The following is a 19264-nucleotide window of genomic DNA, read 5'->3' as shown; positions in this document are numbered from 1 at the left end:
ACACAGACACAGACACAGACACACACACACACACACAGACACAGACACACACACAGACACAGACACAGACACAGACACAGACACAGACACAGACACACACACACACACACACACACACAGACACAGACACACACACAGACACAGACACAGACACACACACACACACACACAAGATTCCAGAGATCAGGGCAGCCCCTTGAAGCCAGCCTTGCTCAGCTAGGATGGGGGAGGGGAGGGGTCTCTCAGTAGAGATACTACTGCATGCAAAGGGCTCTTTTTGCCCAGACTGACCCCACCAAGTTGTGGAGGGAGGCAGGCCTCTGATCCCTTGTGTTGGAAAGAGCCACTAGATTTGCAGATGGAGATGTTAGGTGTACAAGGGAAGGAAGGATTGAAGGGAGGAAGGAAGGAAGGACGGAGGGAGGGAAGGAGGGAAGGAAGAAAAGGAGGAATAGAGGGAAGGAAGGGAGGAGGAAAGGGAAGGAAGGAGGGAGGGAGGGAAGGAGGAAAGAAGGAAGAAGGAAGGAGGGAAGGAGGAAAGAAGGGAAGGAAGGAAGAAAAGGAGGGAAAGAACAAAGAAGGGAAGGAGGAAAGAAGGAAGGAGGGAAGGAAGAAAAGGAGGAAGGGAGGGAAGGAAGGGAGGAGGAAAGGGAAGGAAGGAGGGAGGCGGGAAGGGGGCAAGGGAGGGAGGGAGGGAGGGAGGGAGACAGCGCCTGGGGCAGGGACAGCCGCTGAGGAGAAGAAGCTGCAGACAAGCAGACCCCCCAGTTCTTCTCAGGCCAGAGGGCCAGGCTGGGGCCCTGCCGGGGCAGGCGAGCCGCCCGAGTCTCCTTATTTGGAGGTGTTCAGGTGTCTGGTCAGGTCCTCGATCCTCATGTCCTTCAGCTGGACCAGGTGTTCAAGCCTGTGCACTTTCATCTGTAGAATCTGCAGGAAACGGCTGCCCATCATTGCGCTGGAAGCTCGCCCCCATTCCAGGGCTTACTCAGCACAAAGCCTGGCATACATCAGGAACTTAATCAATGCTTCCTGACTGCCCCCCACCCCCAGCTCCCATGTATTTGATTTTTAAAAATTTTATTTGATTTTTAAATTTTTTGGTTTTGGGGTTTTTTTTTGGTGGGGCAATGAGGGTTAAGTGACTTGCCCAGGGTCACACAGCTACTAAGTGTCAAATGTCTGAGGTCACATTTGAACTCAGGTCCTCCTGAATCCAGGGCCAGTGCTTTATCCACTGCACCACCTAGCTGCCCCCCATGTACTTGATATAACTCATATGACCACCAGAGGGGATCTGCATGCGCAGGCCCATTTTACATAGTGGTCACTGGGAGCTGTCCGCGGGGCTGGCGTCCAGCCAGGAAGAAGGGCGGGCTGTGGCCAGCGAATATGATTTTTAAGGGCTCCCTCCCCACCCCCACCCCCAGCATGCTCAGGGATGGGCCAGGAGAAGTCACTGACTGGCCCCCATCAGAGCAGTTTAAGCCAGTTCATGAGTCGGCTGAATCCTGGCCTCGCCCCAGCCCTGTGGGCCAGAGCCAGACGGCCCGAGAGTGCCCACCGCCCCAACCCAGGCCAGAACACAAATCCAGCAAGCACTGGCTGGAGCTGGGCCCCGGGGAGGGCCCAGAGAGCTCTCCCCCCAGCACCCCGATCCCACTCTTCTCGCCACCCCTCCCGGTGTCTACACCTTTCTCTCCTGCTCTCCCTTCGGGAGCTCGGCAGGATTCGTTCTATGGTGAACCGAGCGCCCTTCAGCTCAGACTCCTTCCTTCCATCTTCATGTCCCGCTGCCCCCTGGCTCCAGAGGAGGCGGCCCAACCCCGGCTCTCCACACCCTCCCTGCCACCCTCCCTCGAAGCCCATTCTGGCTCCTGGCCCCCGTCCCCTCCCTCTGTGTTCAGCATCTCAGCATCGGGATCGCTACTGCCCCGTCCCTGTCCGTAGACCTGGGGACTCTAAGTACCCACGGCTGTGGCAACAGTTTCCACGGCCTGAAGCTTCCCTCCAACCCCCGAGAATGCCTGGGGACGACGGACAGCCCTTGGTCTCCTCGTCCCCCACAAGGTGACGCGCTCCCTAGCCAGCTTTCCCAGGCTATCCCTGCTCTGCCGCTTGGGCCTGGAGCCCAGGCCTTGGATGTACCGCCACGTGCTCCCTTCAAAGTCCTCGCACCCTTGTTCTCTCACTGCTCAAGTCCTTCAAAGCCCCGGACCGGAAGTCTTCTCCCCGGCGGGGATGCCGGATTCAGCTCCACGGGCCCCTCCCCGCTGGGCACAGGTCTCCCGGGTGGACTCTCCCAGGCCTCTCTTCTCCACGTCCTGCCCTTCCTCAGCCCTCGCGTTTGGCAGGAAGAATGGAAGCCGTTCATCCTCCGCTGCCTCGTCTGCCCAGCTCATCTCTGCAGTCTCCTCCTCCTCCACTCCGGGGACCTCCCGCTGAGGCCGCTGTCTCTGGCTTGGGTCCTGCCTGTCCCCTCCCGGACCCTTTGCCGTCCCCTGCCTCTTTCACAGCGATCTTTCATCTTTCCTCCTCCACCGGCTCCTCCCCGCTGCCACCCCCCCCCCCCCACACACACACGGCCAGGTCTCCACACCTTTTAACAACCTTCCTGGGACCCGGATCATCCCATCAAGCCGCCGTCCCAAGTGTCCTTCCCTTTCATAGCTGAAGTCCCAGGGGAAGCTTCCGCAGTCATTGGCAAGTCTTCTGTCAATCTGGGCAGTTTAGATTTTTGTAAATATTCATCCATTTCATTGAGAGTGTCCAATGCATCGCCACATAGTTGGGCAAACCAGGTCCTATTGATTGCTGGCATGTCCTCTTCATGGGTGGTGAGCTCACCCTTTTCAGTTTTGATGCTGGTAACTTGGTTTTCTTCTTTCTTTTTAATCAGATTCACCAAAGGTTTTTTCATAGAACCAGCTCTTAGTTTTATTTATTAATTCTATAGTTTTCTTATGACAAGCCTCTTACTTGGCCTCTTGCTCACTTCTGACTCACAGCCTCATTACTCAGGGAAGCTGCTCTCTCCAGGTGGCCAACACTGACGCTGCTCCCCACCGCCAATACTTTCTCTCTGGGTTCCCCTGACACCTTTTCTTTCGGTCCTTCTCCCCCTTGGCTGGCTAGCTGGCTTCCTTCTCCATGTCCTTGGCGGGCCATTTTCCTTGGCTCACCTCTGTGAGTGGAGGCAGTGCCTCCCCCCTTCTCTCTCCCCCATCCATGTGCTCTCATCACCTTATACAGATTCAACTGTCATTTGTGCAGATGATTCCCAGAATTTCATCTCCCTCCTGAGTTCTAGCCTCATCTGCCTATTGGGCACCTCTCAGATGTCTGACAGACGTCTCAAACCCAACTGATTCTCTTTCCCTGACACCCAACCTTCCTCCTATCATTCCTACATCTATTGAGTGGCACTTAGCAGGGGATTAAAAATGCTGTTCAAAGGGGTTGGCTCCTTTAATCAAAAGAACAATGAATAAAAGAGACAAAAGCTGGAGGAAACAGTCAGTCCCCTTGCGACACACCTGACTAAGCAGTTTCCCCTCACATCTCCGTTATGAAATTCTCCTGATTCCTGCGTCAGTCAAATTGGCCACGGGACAAGTGGGGGACCCAGCTGTCACTGCTGGCAGGCCACAACGAGAAGTGCCCAGACGGCTCCCTTGGTGAAAAGTGCTCCCAGGGGAACTGTCTTGGGTGCCAACCAAGCTGGGTCTTGGGAAGTCCTGACCTTGGGACCTCCTCTTGCCCATTTAAAACATGAGAAAACTCCTTACCCATCCCTTCACAGGGTCATTCCAAAGGTCTCTGGAGATTTCTTGGGTTCAGCAGAGAAGGACAGAGACCCCCGGCAGCAAAGGGCCACTCATCTCTGGAGGTGGCAGAAAAGGATAGGCAGGCTGTGGCTTGGACCAAGGGCAGGTGAGAAGGAAAACCTTGGGCCCATGGAGTTGGGAGAAAGACTATTCTTTTTTTTTTTTTTTTAGTGGGGCAATGGGGGTTAAGTGACTTGTCCAGGGTCACACAGCTAGTGTCAAGTGTCTGAGGTCAGATTTGAACTCAGGTCCTCCTGAATCCAGGGCCTGCACTTTATCCACTGTGCCACCTAGCTGCCCCGAGAAAGACTAAGTTGGGAGGGTCTTTGAAGGTCATCTGGCCCCAACCAGGGACCATCTTAGGAAGGGCATAAATAAGCTGTGGAGATGGTCAAATGGGGTGGGAAGGAGAAGACCTTGGAGAGGCAGCCAGACTGTCTTCAGTTACTCAGCAGACTACTGGATGGGAAAGGGATGAATCTGCTTGGCCTTTGGGGAGGGGGGGCGCAGTAGTGAAAGCAATGGCAGAACATGCCAAGGGCAGGTAAAGGGTGGAAGTCCGGGAGGACTTCCCAAAGGGGCCTGAAGTTCTCTTGGCATTCACAGCTGCTCTCAGGAGGGACAGGAAGCGCTTTCCTCCTCCATCCCAGGGGCAGAGACAATGCTCTCAGGAAGCCCCCCGGATTGTCTCTCTGCCCTCATCCATCTTCATCTGAAACTTGCCTCCTCTCTTCCTCAGCAGTTTTCCTTCAGTCCCGGTTCTTCTCCCACCAGCCCTCACTTCTGTCTCCTTGGCTGGATCTTCCTCATCTCCTACTGACTGTCATCCAGGGCTGTTGCTCAGGCTCATGGACTGGGCGGTGACAACACCCTCTGCCAGTCCCTCCAGCTGTGCCTGGCCAATGCTATCTCATTGATTCCACCACCTGACGCCCTCTTTTCTCCTCTCACAAAACCTCTTCCCTGAGTCAGACCCTTGTCGTCTCCTCCAGGCTCGATTCTTTCTTGTCTCCACTGCTGGGTGATCTGTCCGTGTCCCTGCCCTGCTGAAGAGCCCCATGTCTTCCATGGGCACATAGAGGCTGCAGCCACTGGCTTCTTGTGTGACGCTGAAGTCACATTTCATCATTGATCCACTAAGCAGCCTTGCAGGGGGACTGAAGCCATCCAAATTTCTAAGCAAGCCCCCCATGGAGACCTCCCCTCCCCAACACAGACACCCAGGATGCTTCAGACTTTGCACCAATCATATTGTCTTCCATGTCTAGGGTGTCAATTCCCAGTTTTTGGACACTTCTCCTTTTGGCTGTAAAAATGATCTGTGGGCTCTCACTCAGGGTCTTAGAGTGCTTGGAGGCTGAGACCCTATTTATTGGCAATTTCACACTTTGCTAATAAATTCATGATGCTAGGTGCTTTGTGCCTCAGTTTACCCTGAATCCAATCACAGCACTACCTCTGACATCTCATTATCCCCAGGACTCCTTCTCAAAAATACAGTTTAGCGCCTGGCCTCCCTGCTCCCATCTCCCCCTGCCCTGCACCAAGTGTGACCCTTCCTGCCTTCTTCAGCTGCAGGTGCCTCATCTCCGTGCCTTCAGGCTGCTTGCCCCATTAGAAGGTCTTTGTAGCTCTAGGCACACATGAAGGAGGTGCCCAATACACATTTGCCCCATATGTCAGCCCAAAGGTGAGGTGGGAAGCCAAGTCAGACCCTCTCTCTCCTTGCTCCCAGGGCCTCCCTCCACAGGCCCTACCTGCACTGTCTCCTGTAGCACAGTGAGAGCCTGCTCCTTCTCCTCCAGTAACTGCTGGAAGTTGGGCTCAGTGTGTGGGCACTGGCCAAAGCCTGAGTCCTGCCTGGAAGGAGAGTACATGTGTAACTATCGGCTCAGGGAAGCAAAGCCTTCCCCTGGGAGGGACCCAAGAGGGACAAACCACATGGGTGGTGTGGTGGGGTGGGGCAGGGGGGCCCTCTGAATGATGCTGGGCCCGGCTGGCATACTCCACCTTCCAGAGTGCTCACTGGCTCTCTCCTCTCCTTTCTGACTGGGAATTGTCTTCTTGCCGGAGGGCACTCTGTTAGTCAGGCATTCTGTAAGAAAAGATACCCAGTTAATACATAAATAAAAAGAAAGGGGCAGCTAGCTGGCACAGTGGATAGAGCACCTGCCCTGGATTCAGGAGGACCTGAGTTCAAATCTGGCCTCAGACACTTGACACTTACTAGCTGTGTGACCCTGGGTAAGTCACTTAACCCTCATTACCCTGCCAAAAAAAAAAAAAAGAAAGAAAAAAAGAAGCCTGCAAAGTGTGTGTGTGTGTGTGTGGGGGGGGGTTCCTGCTGTATTCAGAGGTTCTTAGAGGACTGGGACCAGCCCTAGGGCAGGAGACTTAGGTCAGTGGTCCTTCCTACCTGTTGGGGATACATGGTGCCTCCACTGGAGGTCGAGCCAGTGACCCTTCAGTCCATCCCAAGATGCAAAACCAGCTGCCCCTCCTTGATCAAGATCAAAATGGCTTCTGTTCCACCCTGAGTGCAGAGGCCCTTGTGTGAAACATGGCCTCCCTGGGGCTCTGGAAGAGGAGGTACCTCCCAGGCTTCCTCAGGGTTACCAGATTGCAAGGAGGACTCTTCCAAGAGTCACCAGCAATGAAGCGTCTCTGTGTGCGGGCGCTGGGCTAGGGCCGCTAACATTTGTAGAGCATTCATGAAGCACTAAACTGTCGACTGGTGGTGGTGGTTTGTGACATCAGGGATGGCGTGATGTCACGACTAGCACTGATTTCAGTGAGGAAGGGCTGTGTATTCTGGGCATCATGCTACGGACATGTATTTTAAGGTTTGCAAAGCACTTAGATGCGTGTTCTCATTGGCTCTTCACAATGCCCCGGGGACATAAAGGCCATTATTATCTTTATGGAAGAGACAGACAGAGGTGAGATGACTTGCCCAGGTTCACCCAGACAGTATCTGATGCAGGAGTGCTGCATTCTGGGCACTCTGGTGCCACCCAGCAGCCTAATGAAGAGTGTGATGCCCCATCTCCCCAAGGAACTTCCATTCTAATGAGAGAAGAAGGAAGAGAAAAAGAACAAACCAAAGTGGCTGGACCTAAGGCACTTTGGGTGGGGGGCTACGAGCTGAGCCCATGACAGTCATAGGGGTAAGAAGCAAGCAGCAGCACCCAATTGTTCTCTGGCTCACAGACAGTCATTGCCTCGTCAAGGACAACTGAAATACTACCAGCAGATTTGCAGTTTTCCAGCTCTGCCAAATGTCTGTTGATGTTGATGCTGTCAAATCCAATGGGGTCCTGCAAAGATTTTAGAGAACAGTCACCACTGGAATGTGCTCAGGGGATGGCGCTTAAGACATATCATATTCAGCATTAGAGCTAGTGGGTCCTGGGAAGGCATGGGGGGGGAAGAGGAAGAGGAGGGAGGTAGAGGAGGGGGAGGAAGAGGAAGGGGGAGGAGGAGAAGGAGGAGGAAGAGGAGGAGGAAGAGAAAGCTCTAACTGCAGACGGGGCTTCCCCCTCTAGCCAGTCTGGGTTTCTTACTTCAGTTTCTTTACTTCCAATCCTCTGCCCATATCGTGGGGCCTAGACAAGAATGTGCTCCCTCCTTTTGTTCCCATCTTTCAGGGTCCCCCTGGAGCCCACCTCTTTCCCAAAGTCTGGGCTAACAGCCCTCTGAGTGTGACATGGTGGATGCATTTGTCTGTTCTCCACAGTTAACATTTCACTCATTTTTGATGTCTGATCTACCCATCAGGACCCTAGAGGGCAGGGGCCCAGCTCACATCTCCTTATGCCCCTAGGACTGTGACAATTTTTTAAAATTTAAATTATACTTTATTTTTCCCCAGTTACATGTAAAGACAATTTTTAACATTGATTTTTTTTCTTTTTTTTGTGAGGCAATTGGGGTTAAGTGACTTGCTCAGGGTCACACAGCTAGTAAGTGTCAAGTGTCTGAGGCCATATTGTGAGGTCAGGTCCTCTTGAATCCAGGGCTGGTGCTCTTTCCACTGTGCCACCTAGCCACCCCAACATTGGTTTTTTCAAAAATCTTTGAGCCCTTCCCAGACAGTAAGCAATCTGATGGAGGTTATACATGTTCAATCACGCAACGCATATTTACCATATTAGTCCTGTTGTGAAAGAAGACACAGACCCAAAGGGAAAAAATAAAAATCACCAAAAAAAAAATACAGAAAAGTTTTTTTAAAAAGTCAGCTTCGATCTGCATTCAGGCAACCTCAGTTCTTTCTCTGGAGGTGGATAATGCACTTCACCATGAATCCTTTGGGACTGTCTTGGGTCATTGTATTGCTGAGAAGAGTCAAGTCATTGACAGCTAGTCATCATACAATACTGCTGTTCACCAGACATTTATTGGCAAACTCATTTATTCATTAGGGAATGAAATGGAAGGCAACGGCAACTTTGCAGGGTCAACCGGATGCTGTGAATCCCTGACCCTTGCCAGGGGATCCTCACCTTGCTCTCAGAGGGCATCTCTATTATTTCAGACACAGAAGCGACCCAAGGAGATGCCCGCACAACAAGCCAGTTCTTGTTGGCCTGGCTGGCAGTGAAGAGGGCAGGCCCTGGCCTGTCTGGTGACAAGAGTGGTCGAAAAGCCAGGGAGCCCCATGAGGAGCTCTGGTGAGCCTGACTTGGGCCAGAAGCTAGCGGTCTGGAAGGGAAAGCCCAGGAGTGGCCCCTGCCTAGCTCAGGCCGCCTCAAGGGTGAGGACGGTCACCGAGTGTGTGGGGAAAGGACCGCCCCCCCCAAGCATCCAAGCTCTGTGCAGGCTCCTGGCCTGCTCCAGTCTGTCTGCATGGACCCACACACAAGGCAGAAGGCTTCTGAACTCAGAACCCTCCCTGGGGCTTCCTGGGCCCTGAATTAGGGCTGGTTCCCCAGGGCTGCCTTACTATCCTAGCCTGAAGCTCTTCTAAGAAGGGAGGAGAATGGGATGGCTTCCATAAGAAGGTGGGTTGGGGAGCCTTGGGAGGGGGGCTTTTGGTCTAGGCAGCAGGCTCCTCCCCTGGGGCCACCTGGGGAGCCAGACCTGTCCATACGGCAGACTCGGAGAGTTGGTAAACCCCTTGTAGGCAGGTGGGACCTGTGCCGGATGCTCTCCAGAATCCTTCCCTCCCTTCCCCACACATAGCAGGTACCCAAGAGATGTGTCCTAAAGGGAGCTGAAAGGCCCAGGACTATGGCTCTGAACCAGGAAATGCCCCAAGGTCCAACCCAAGTCAGACTAGGGACCCTCCAGGCTTCACCCAAAGGGTGAGCTCCCTCTGGCCTTCCAGAAATCCCTTCTGGCTCAGGCCTTATGATGCCTCAGTACTCACAGGGAAGCCTTCAGGATCTGTCCCTTGTGGTAAAATATGAAAGTTTTTAACAGTCGGTTAGGATAACTCACCACTTTAAGTATCTGCTACTGTTATACTAGAGAATTCATGTATAAGATGACATGGTTTACTTGCTAAAAGAAGATTATGTGATAATGTCTAAAAGAAGATTATGTGATAATGTCTAATGTAATCAGCTATTTACATTCGTTTATTATTTATATGTCATTATAAGGACCACCCTTTTGGGGAGGAGATGAACAGTCCGCCTGCTGCGCATGTCAGACTGCCTGCGGGGCACTTGACTTCCGGGGTGGAGAGAACGGAAGTAGAGGCTTTTGGCCTGCTTGGCGGGACTCCTGACAGCGCGGCACAGACAGACTCTCTCTCTCCAAAGGTGGCCTTTTCGGTTTGGTGAGTTTTTATAAGGAATATAGACTAAGCTTAGACTTAAGACGATTTGTATTGTGTTTCTACTTTCCTATCCTTCTAATCAACATCACCTTGTGACTATCATAACAATAAATAAAAAGGTCTATCTAGAAAACCAAAAGCTTCTTCCATTTACTAGTTTGGGAGATAAATTAAGGGAAAGGTTAAGTAGGGGAGATTTATGATCTAATATCCAATTTTAAATCTCACACCCTGTTTCCTTAAAAGGAGAAGGCTGATGGCAGCCAATAGGTGCCCAGGGTAAGAGGCTTGGGCAGTGCCCAGAAGAGAGTGGATGCCAGGGGCCAACACTTCTCCTTTTGGCTTATTGCGTTCCTATGCACCCCTATTCACTGGAGGGGAAAAGACAAGCTTCTATAGGCCCCCTCATGAATCCCAGGTGGTCTGGGCCTTCATAAAGGCTGATTGGAGACACAGAGTATATCCCTCCCAAGGAGCCCTAGTCACACCTGGCCAGACCCTCTGAGGAACCCATAGGCCCTCACTTCAGTGATGCAGGGCCTTCCCACTGAGGCAGATTATGATCCTGCACCCAAATTAATTAACTTACTCATACCAATCAAACTACAAAAAAAGAATTTCATAGAGCTAAAAAAAATAACAAAATTCACATAGAAGAACAAAAGGTCAAGAGTATCAAGGGCCTAAAACTACATTATAAAGCAGCAATCATCAATACTATTTAGGACTGGCTAAGAAATAGGGAGGTAGATCAGTGGAACGAGTTAGGCACACAAAACACAGCCGTAAATGAATATAGCAATCTCTTGTTTGATAAGCCCAAAGACTCCAGCTTACAGGAGAACTCACTATTTGGCAAAAAATGCTGGGAAAGCTGGGAACCAGTATGGCAGAAACTAGGCATAGATCAACATCTTACACTGCACACCAAAGTAAAGTCAAAATGGGTACAAGAGCTAGACATAAAGGGGGATACCACAGGCAAATTAGAAAAGGAATAGTTTACTTGTCAGATAGATCTTGGGAGAGGGGAAGAATTTATGACCAAAGATGAAATAGAGAATACTATGAAATGCAAAAATTTTAAAAATTTTGTACAAACAAAACCAATGCAAACAAGATTAGAAGGAAAGCAGAAAGCTAGGAAACAATTTTTATAGCCAGTATTTCTGATAAAGACCTCAAATATAAAATATATAGAGAACTGAATAAAAATATAAAACTACAAATCATTCCCTAATTGAGAAATGTTCAAATGATATAAACAGGCAGTTTTCAGATAATGAAATTAAAGCTATCTACAACCATATGAAAAGTGTTCTTAATCACTACTGACTAGAGAAATGCAAATTAAAACTACTCTGAGGCACCACCTCACACCTATCCAATTGGCTAATATGACAAAAAAGGAAAATGATAAATGTTGGAGATGTGAGAAAATTGGAAAACTAACGCACTGGTGGTGGAGTTGTGAACTGATCCAACCATTCTGGAAAACAATTTGGAACCATGCCCAAGAGGCCATAAAACTGTGCAATGCCACTACTAGATCTATATTCCAAAGAGATCATAAAGAAAAAGAAAAAGACCCACATGTACAAAAATATTTATAGCAGCTTTTTTTTTGGGGGGGGGGTAGAGCAATGGGGGTTAAGTGACTTGCCCAGAATCACACAGCTAGTAAATGTCAAGTGTCTGGGGCTGGATTTGAACTCAGGTCCTCCTGAATCCAGGGCAAGTGCTTTATCCACTGTTCCACCTAGCTGCCCCCTATAGCAGCGTTTTTTGTGGTAGCAAAGAAATAGAAATTGAGGGGATGCCCATCCACTGGGGAATGGCTGAACAAGTCATGGTATATGAATATATTGGAATACTATTGTGCTGTAAGAAACGATGAGCAGGCAGATTTTAGAGAAACCTGGCAAGACTTAAGTGAACTGATGCTGAGTGAAATGAACAGAACCAAGAGAACACTGCACACAGTAACAACACTGTGTGATGATCAATTGTGATAGACTTAGCTCTTCTCAGTAGTATGATGATCCAAGACAATGCCAAAGGACTCATGATGGAAAATGCTCTCTACCTCCGGAAAAAGAACTGTGGAATCTTAATGCAAACTGAAGCCTATTATTTTCACTTTTTTTGTTTCTTCTTGTTTTTTCCTTTTGTTTTTATTCTTCTCTCACAACACGACTAATGTGGAAATATATTTAATATGATTGTCATGTATAACCTATATCAGATTGCTTGCTGCTTTTGGGAGGTGGGAGGGAAGGGAGGGTGGGAGAAAAATTTGGAACTCAAAATCTTACAAAAGTGAACTTTGAAAACTATCTTTACATGTAAAAATAAAGGTCTGGAAAAAGAAAAAAAAAAGAATGTAAATAAAAAAAGATTATGATCCTGCTATTAGATGAAGGTACCCATAGAATCTGGGGGATGGAAGCGTCCCCTGCACTCATACATACATCTATGACATTCTCAACAAGGAGTCATTGGGCCTCAAGACCTTGGGGGTGGGAGGCACCCAGGCCACTGTGGGAGGAAGCCCTTTGGGCCGCCTACAACAACCCCCTAATACTTGTGGACAGAGGTCACGTCCTCCTTCAGTCTTCTCTCAGCGTCCAGGAAGAACACACCCAGGTCCTACAACCAGCCCTCCAAGGACAGGCTATAAGGCCTTCCCATCCCTGCTGCCCTCCTCTGGACACACTCCAATTTGCCAAAGTCTTTCTGTTTTGTTTTATTTTGTTTTGTTTTTGTGTTTTTTTGGCGGGGCAATGAGGGTTAAGTGATTTGCCCAGGGTCACACAGCTAGTAAGTGTCAAGTGTTTGAGGCTAGATTTGAACTCAGGTCCTCCTGAATCCAGGGCCAGTGCCTTATCCACTGTGCCACCTAGCCAGCCCCCTGCCAAAGTCTTTCTTCAGCAGCAGGACTGAGCAAAGAATACAAGGCTTCGGATGAGGTCTGACCAGGGCAGGGGACCAGCCAATGAACTCTCCCCTCCCTATTCCTGAGCTCTGCCCTCCCCAGGTAAGCTGGCTTTCTGACTGCCACATCCCACTGCTTACTCCAAACTGAGCCTGCATTCCACTAAGACCCCCGGATCTTCTTCAGAACAGCTGCTCTTTTCCCTAGGCCTCCCTCATCATATACTTGTGAAAGGAAAGTGCAGGGCATGACATTTATCCCCCCAGTGCTCTTCCTTGTCAAGGTCCTTTTGAGATCCTGCCTCAGTCACCCCTCCTAGCTCGGTCCCTTCAGCAGATGTGATGAGCACCCTCATGCAGGCCCTAGGGCTGCCATGAACACCACCTGGCCAGTCAACCAGGTGCAAACCTCTCCCCATCTCTCACACCAGTGAGACACACTCCCCAAATGCACATGTAAGGAGGGGAGCCTGGCCAGCCACACTGCTCACCAGCCACGCTGCAGGAATCGGAGTCGGGAAAGTCTGTTCTCTCTGCTTTCCCCAAAGCCAGGGCTCCCTCTGCCCTGTCTCAACCCACGGACACTCTCCATTCTCTGTGGTCTCACAAATGACCCCAGACAGCAGCTTGGCTGCTAGATGTGCCGACTCTCGGAGTCCTTCATCAGCTCCCAAGGAAGCTTGGGGCTCTGAGCACCCAGAACATGGGGCCAGGAATACGTGAGCTTCAGACTGGGCAGCTCTGAGCAAGTCCCTGAGCTGCTGCCTGCCTCAGTTTCCCCCACTGTAACAAGGGAGGAGGGGGAATAACAACACCTCCCCTCCACAGTGCTGGTGAGGATTTAATGAGACATTTGCCAAGTGCTTAGCTGGGGGCCTGGCACTCAGTAGGTGCTCTTTAAATGCTTATTCCCTGGGGGCAGCTAGGTGGCACCGTGGATAAAGCACCGGCCCTGGATTCAGGAGGACCTGAGTTCAAATCCGACCTCAGACACTTGACACTTATTGGCTGTGTGACCCTGGGCAAGTCACTTAACCCTCATTGCCCCCCCTCCACACACACACACACAAACTTAAAAAAAGAAATAAATACTTCTTCCCTCCCACCCCACCCCCGACTCGATGTCTTTTCTGTTCTGTCCCGTTTCCCACAGGCGGCATTCTCCCTTGCATGGAAAACAAAGAAAGTCTGAGTGGAGCAGGCCCACTGTCTCTCTGGTGCCTGTTAGCCCTGGCCCATCCTCCCCAAGGAAAGCCTGGGTTCTGCTGTGGCAGAATTGTTCCAGGACTGGCCAGGAGCCCCGCTGAGCTCTGGGGAGCCTTATGGACCATGCTCTTCCTCTGTTAAAGTTGGCAGCCTGAAGCCGACCTTGTGACAAGCATGGCTGGGCCTAAGAGCGCACATGTGCACACACGTGAACATACACATACATGCACATGCACATGCACACGCACACGCTCCTCATCCCTGGGTCTACCCACACTAAGCTCATGGACTGCAGCATCCATTCCCAAGAGAAGGGCTTTGGGGAGCCCATGGATACACTGGCCCCAGATGCTTCAGCGAGCAAGAAGACGTCGTCATTTTGTGGGTGATGCCTGGAAACAAACAGAGGCTATTACGCTGTGTGTGCCAAGGCTGGGCTTGGGGAAGAGGGTGGCACCACCCCAAGCTTTCTTGCCCTCAGGGAAGCCTCCATTTCAATGACAACTCTAGGGGGAACCCTCCACTTGGCTCTAGCTGTTTTCTTCCCAAAGCATTCTGGTGAGGTGCCCAGACATGGCCCCATGCTCCCTTTTCCTTCTCAGTGTCGAGTGTAGGGGAAGGCAAGCCAAGTCACCCTGATTCAGCATTTCCTCTGGCCAAGTGCTGGGGACACATGCAGAAGCAGAAAGAAAGAAGCTCGCACTCTGACAGGGAAGACAACAGATAAAAGCTGACCAGGGGAGGGGAGGCCAGAGGGTACTCATACAGAGGCCGCCCAGGCCTCTGCTTTGAAATGGAGGCTCTGGGGAAAGCTGTGAGGAGCCTCCACAAATCATCTGCATTTCTGTATATTAGCAAGGAAACTCAGCAGGAAGAGGCAGAAAGAGAACCGTCCTTTAAAATCGCCTGAGACAGTACAAAATACTTGGGAACCGACCGGCCAAGACATACCCGGGAACAAACAAAGAGAAATCTAAATGGTGGGTAGGCTGAGTCCATAGGAAGTGACCGTACCACTGAAACCCACTGGCTTATTCTTTGCCACCCCAAACCCATCGCCATAGAATTACTTTGTGGAGCTAGAAAACATAACAACATTCATCTGGAGGAAGAAAAGGGCAAGAATGTTGAGAAGCCCAGAGAAAACAAGTGGGAAAGAAGCTGGCTCAGGAGTGCGGGATCTCCAGCTTGGCCAGGCAGCCGGGTGAGTGGCCCTCATCTACAGCCCCAGGGACTTCATGATCCCAAAGAGCCAGAGCATTCTGTCTGACAGAAACGAGTTCTAGACTCGCACCCTATACCAAGGTAAACTCCAATGGGTACCTGATCTAGACATAAAGGATGACATCAGACAGATGAGTGACGGATGGAGGAAATCGCCTGTTGTATCTGCGGAGAGAGGAAGCGCTTGTGACCAAACAAGAGGCAGAGGGGTTCGCAGGAAGCAAAAGGCCCATTGGTGAGGGAGTGGCTGAAGCAGGTACAATGCACAATAGTGGTGGGACGTTGTGATGCCGTAAGGAATGAAGAGCGGGACGCTTTCGGAAAAACCTAGGAAGACTTCTAGGAACTGATGCTACTGGAGCAAACCCAGAACACTGTACTGGGTAATAGCGATATGGTAACACTGATGAACTGGGAGAGTGTCGCCGATCAATACAATGACCCACCACCATTCCAAAAGACTCCCGATGAAGCATATTAATCACCTCCAGAGAGAGCTGATAGAAGCCCGTGTTCTCCTTCCTTTTCTTGCCTTTTTTTGGGGGGAGGGGAAACATGGCTCCTGTGGAGATGTGTTTTGCATAACTATATATATCTGTAATGGGTTCTGTTTTTCTTGCCTTCTCAATAGGTGAGGAAGGAGAAAAGGGGAGGGAGAGATTTTAGCAATAAAACTAAAAGCGAATTTTTCAAATGGCTGCTGCATGGGGAATTAGCCTGTTTGACTAAAACAGAGTACGCAAAGGGAAATGACAGGGAACAAGGCAGAAGCCGGAGGGACCAAACATCAGGCTGGGGAGTCCTTCTCTTATCTCGAGGGAGGCTTTGGGGCAGAGCTGCGTCTGAGGACGCTTTGTTTGGCAGCTGCTGGAGGGTGAACTGGAGGGGAGGGGACCGTCACCCTGGCCTTGCCCCCGTGCCTTGAGCCTCCCACAAACAGGACCAGCAGTGAGCGATCTCCCAGCTCCCTCGCTGCTCCATCTGGCCACACCCATACTGGAGCCAGGGGTGCATGAAATGTTGGTGTTCCCTTGCATCTTCCATGGCCAAGGCAGGTGCCAGGCAGGGGAAGGAAGCTTGGGACCCCAGACGCAAGGCACATGCTACCCCCCAGCCCAGCCCCAGCTCCTTTTTCAGGAGAAGACACACAGGTGGCCAGGTGGCAACCCAGAGAAGCCTGCCTCTTTCCCCTAAGGTGGCAGCGGAGCCCACGTCTACCCCTGGGGTCCTCACTGGTCACGCAAACAGGGGTGGTCTTCCCAGGGCAAATCTCAGCAGCGCTCCGATGAGGAGAGGCCCTTGGGACGCACCTTGGTGTTCAGCCTGGCCTCCTGGACGGTCTTCCTTTGGCATTTTTCTTCCACTTTCTGCCTCAATGTAGACAGCACAGCCTCAATGGCTCCCGGGGTGCTGATGACGACCTTCCGAATGTCTTCCTCCGAGACGTAGAAGCGTAGTTTAGGGAACACTTTCCTGAAAAACAAGCAGGGAATCACAAGCTCTCAGTGAGCTTGTCTCGCTTTCTGTCAGCCTTGGACTAGCCTTACAGCTCCTCTATCTCCTGCCAGCTCCACCCATGGGCACCTGGGAAAACAGAGGCCCAAACTCAGGGCACAAAGCTGCTCAGGGAGGACTGAGTAACAGCCCTGTCATGGCTGTTTTCTGCACCTCCTCCTTGGCGCTCAAGGCAGATGTTCACTCCCTGTGTGACCATCTTGTGCCGCCACCCTCCCTCCACCACCTCAGGCTCTTCTGGTTTCCCCCCAAACCCACCTGCCTCCAACACAGTAGGCTGGAGAGAAGTCCCAGAGCCTTCAAGGCGGAGCCTGAAGTGAACGGAACTGAATAATGTGCACTGCCTCCTTTCCCCTGAACTGAGGCAGGCCGGTGGGCTAATCAGAGCTAGAGGGGGACCCCGTCTTCAACTTCCTGGAGTGGTCAAGCATCCTTCTGAAATGACTTCCGGTGACAGGAAACGCATTCGGTTCAGAATTCCACATCTATCTGTTTCCTTCTCTCCCCCCCCTCCCATCCTCCCCATGCACCTTTGCTCCTGGGCCCTACTCTCTGGGCCCAGCAGTACAAGGCTGATGAAGGCAGCGATCCCATCTCCCTTCGAACCGGGCTTGGTTGTTTTCTGCTTGTTCAACGCAGCCTCCACCCCACCCCAAAGCCCGCACGCAAGTGTTTGGAGGCCTCACACTTCCGCGGAGAAACAAAGCCAAGCCTAGACTGTGGCACCTACTGTACTCAGTAAAACCCATCCAGTGCGGCGCCCCAGGCAGACCCTGGCACTCATTATGCCCGGTACGGCCCCATCCAGGGTGGTGCCCACTGCACCCTTACAGACCCATCCTGCATGGCGCCCCTGGCCGAGCCCCCGGGCCCGCCCGGCAGAGTCCCCCACCTGCCTGTTGAGGGTGCTCCAGTTGCTCAGCTTTTGCTCGGTGTTGCTGGTCGGGATGTAGTTGTGCATTTCCACAAGTTTGGGTTGAAAGTGTTTCACAATCTCTGCGATCATCACTGCAAGGGATGCAGAAGGAAACGAGTTCGACTTTCACCACAGAAAGGGAAGGATCGCTACTTTGTATCCCTTTGTATCCGCCCCGCCCCCAAGAATGTGAGCTCCCTGAGGACAGGCGAGGAGTTTCCCAATTTGATTTTTGTATCCTCAGCACCTCGCACGTAAATGGCCCTGAGATCCGAACTGAATTCGATGGAATCTCCTGGAGGACTCCAGGCCCAGGCACTCTGGGAACAAGAATTTCACAGGGTGAGAAGTCCAGCAGTTTTGGTGTCAAGCTGCGGCCAATCCCCGAGCGGCGGGTCCCTTGCCTCCCTCCAGCCAATCCGCAGGGCGCATTGCCGGCTGCTTGGCGACCCGCCTCTCCCTCGTCTTGTCGCACCCAATGGTCGTACTGCGTCTCCCGCTGCCTAGTAACGGTTCTCGCCCTCCCTGCTGCCAGTCAGTCATTTCCCGCTGCCTAGTGAGAAGCCCCTCCCCCACTGACTCCAGCCAATCCCCGAGCCGCCACGCCGGCTGGCAGCCAATGCCAAACGACAGCGTCCTGCCCCTAGCTGGCCCGCAGCCAATCAATCCCTTGGTGCCAGCCCGCACGCTCCGGTTGCCGGCCCTGGGCTCTCCCCCGCTCCGGGCCCGACCCCAGCCCGGCCTTCCGGCCAGTCACCGAGCCGGGCCCCGCTCCCGCTCACCGCCGTCGCTGAAGTCCCGGGCCAGGTGGCGCTTTGGGCGGCTGAAGGGCACGCTGTCCACCCAGGCATAGAGGTGGTGGAGTGCCGTGAGTGGCAGCGGCGTGGACAGCAGCGAGCCCGGGGCCGTGCGCCCAGGCCGGTTCATGGCTCGGCCACCCCGAGCAGTGGTCCTGGAGCCGCCGTTGCCGGGAGACCGGACGGGTCGCGACGGCGGCCCTGGAGGGACATAGGTCGCGGAAGGAAGAAGCTGGGGATGGACTGGGGCCGAGCTGGGCCGCGCCGGAAGCGGAGCGGGGGTGGGGAGGGGCCAGAATGGAGCGAGACCCAGCCAAGGCGGAATGGGGGCGGGCCCTTCACCGAGCGGCTGCGAGTAGGCCAGGGCCAAGGCGGGAGGCGGGCGGAGCTAGGGCCGAGGGCGGGGACACGGAGAGAGGCGGGCCCGAGCAGAATGGAACTAGGAGACGGAGGCGGAGCTAGAGAGGGTGGGGGCGGGGGCGAGGCCGGGGCAGGAGGGGTGGGGTCGTGCTGGAGCTGAGCTGGACTAGAGACGAGCTGGAGGCCGAGCTAAGCGGAAAGGGGCGTGGCCAGAGCAAAGCTGCGAGGCAGAAATGGGAAGAGGGCGGAGCCAGGAGCGAGGCAGCAGCCCGAATGAGCTGGAGGCGGGGCGGAGTTACATCCATCGAATCTGGCGGTTGGTTATTCAATCCGTGAATAAGTCCGCCCACGAATCTAGGGGTGGGAGGCGGGGGCGGGGGCCTCAGGCCAAACCCGATTTCATTGGTTCAGGAAGGGAGCTCCTCGACCCAGGATCTGGTGTCAAGTCCCAGCCTCAGTTCCCCACCCTGTCAAATGGCCTCCAAGTGGCCCCTTTCTGAAGGGGTGGTCTGTCTACTGGCGCTGAACTCGCGAGGACTTGAGTTCAAATGTCACCTCACTTAGTAGCTGTGAGACCTTGGGCAAGTCACTTAACCCTAATTGCCTCAGAGATCCAGGGCCATCTCCAGTCCTCTTGATGTATTTTTTGCCTGGACCCTGGGTTCAAGTCCTGCGGCTGAAACGCAGTCTTTGCCTCTGGAAG

At 52.6% G+C, this 19264-nt stretch overlaps 1 protein-coding gene across 2 annotated transcripts; it reads right to left on the bottom strand.

The window, feature by feature from the left end:
• Positions 1 to 659: 659 nt before the first annotated feature.
• Positions 660 to 18516, bottom strand: LOC122742468 (sperm flagellar protein 1-like). 2 transcript variants are annotated; one of them, XM_043986737.1, is made up of 7 exons: positions 18187 to 18516; positions 17385 to 17496; positions 16284 to 16446; positions 7072 to 7141; positions 5835 to 5919; positions 5582 to 5684; positions 660 to 927 (listed from the first exon to the last, which is right to left on the bottom strand). In XM_043986737.1, exons 1-7 carry the CDS (start codon positions 18329 to 18331, stop codon positions 832 to 834), a joined length of 774 nt encoding a protein of 257 aa, XP_043842672.1. In that variant the 5' UTR covers positions 18332 to 18516; the 3' UTR covers positions 660 to 831. The 2 variants fall into 2 exon arrangements, with proteins under 2 accessions (XP_043842672.1, XP_043842673.1); XM_043986738.1 differs by lacking the exon at positions 18187 to 18516 and adding an exon at positions 17652 to 18147.
• Between the last annotated feature and the right edge of the window lie 748 nt (positions 18517 to 19264).

The sequence above is a fragment of the Dromiciops gliroides genome, chromosome 2 (assembly GCF_019393635.1).
Source record: "Dromiciops gliroides isolate mDroGli1 chromosome 2, mDroGli1.pri, whole genome shotgun sequence".
Taxonomy (NCBI): domain Eukaryota; kingdom Metazoa; phylum Chordata; class Mammalia; order Microbiotheria; family Microbiotheriidae; genus Dromiciops; species Dromiciops gliroides.
Note: the sequence above shows the minus strand (reverse complement) of the source record. Positions and strands in the feature narration are given on the sequence as shown.

Coding starts and splice junctions, on each gene's coding strand:
- LOC122742468 (XM_043986737.1), bottom strand. CDS start 18,331: ATGAACCGGCCTGGGCGCACGGCCCCGGGCTCGCTGCTGTCCACGCCG. Junction 17,497..18,186: donor CCGGGACTTCAGCGACGGCG/GTGAGCGGGAGC, acceptor CATCCCTTGCAG/TGATGATCGCAGAGATTGTG. Junction 5,920..7,071: donor GGAAAACTGCAAATCTGCTG/GTAGTATTTCAG, acceptor CTTTTCTTACAG/AATGCCTGACTAACAGAGTG.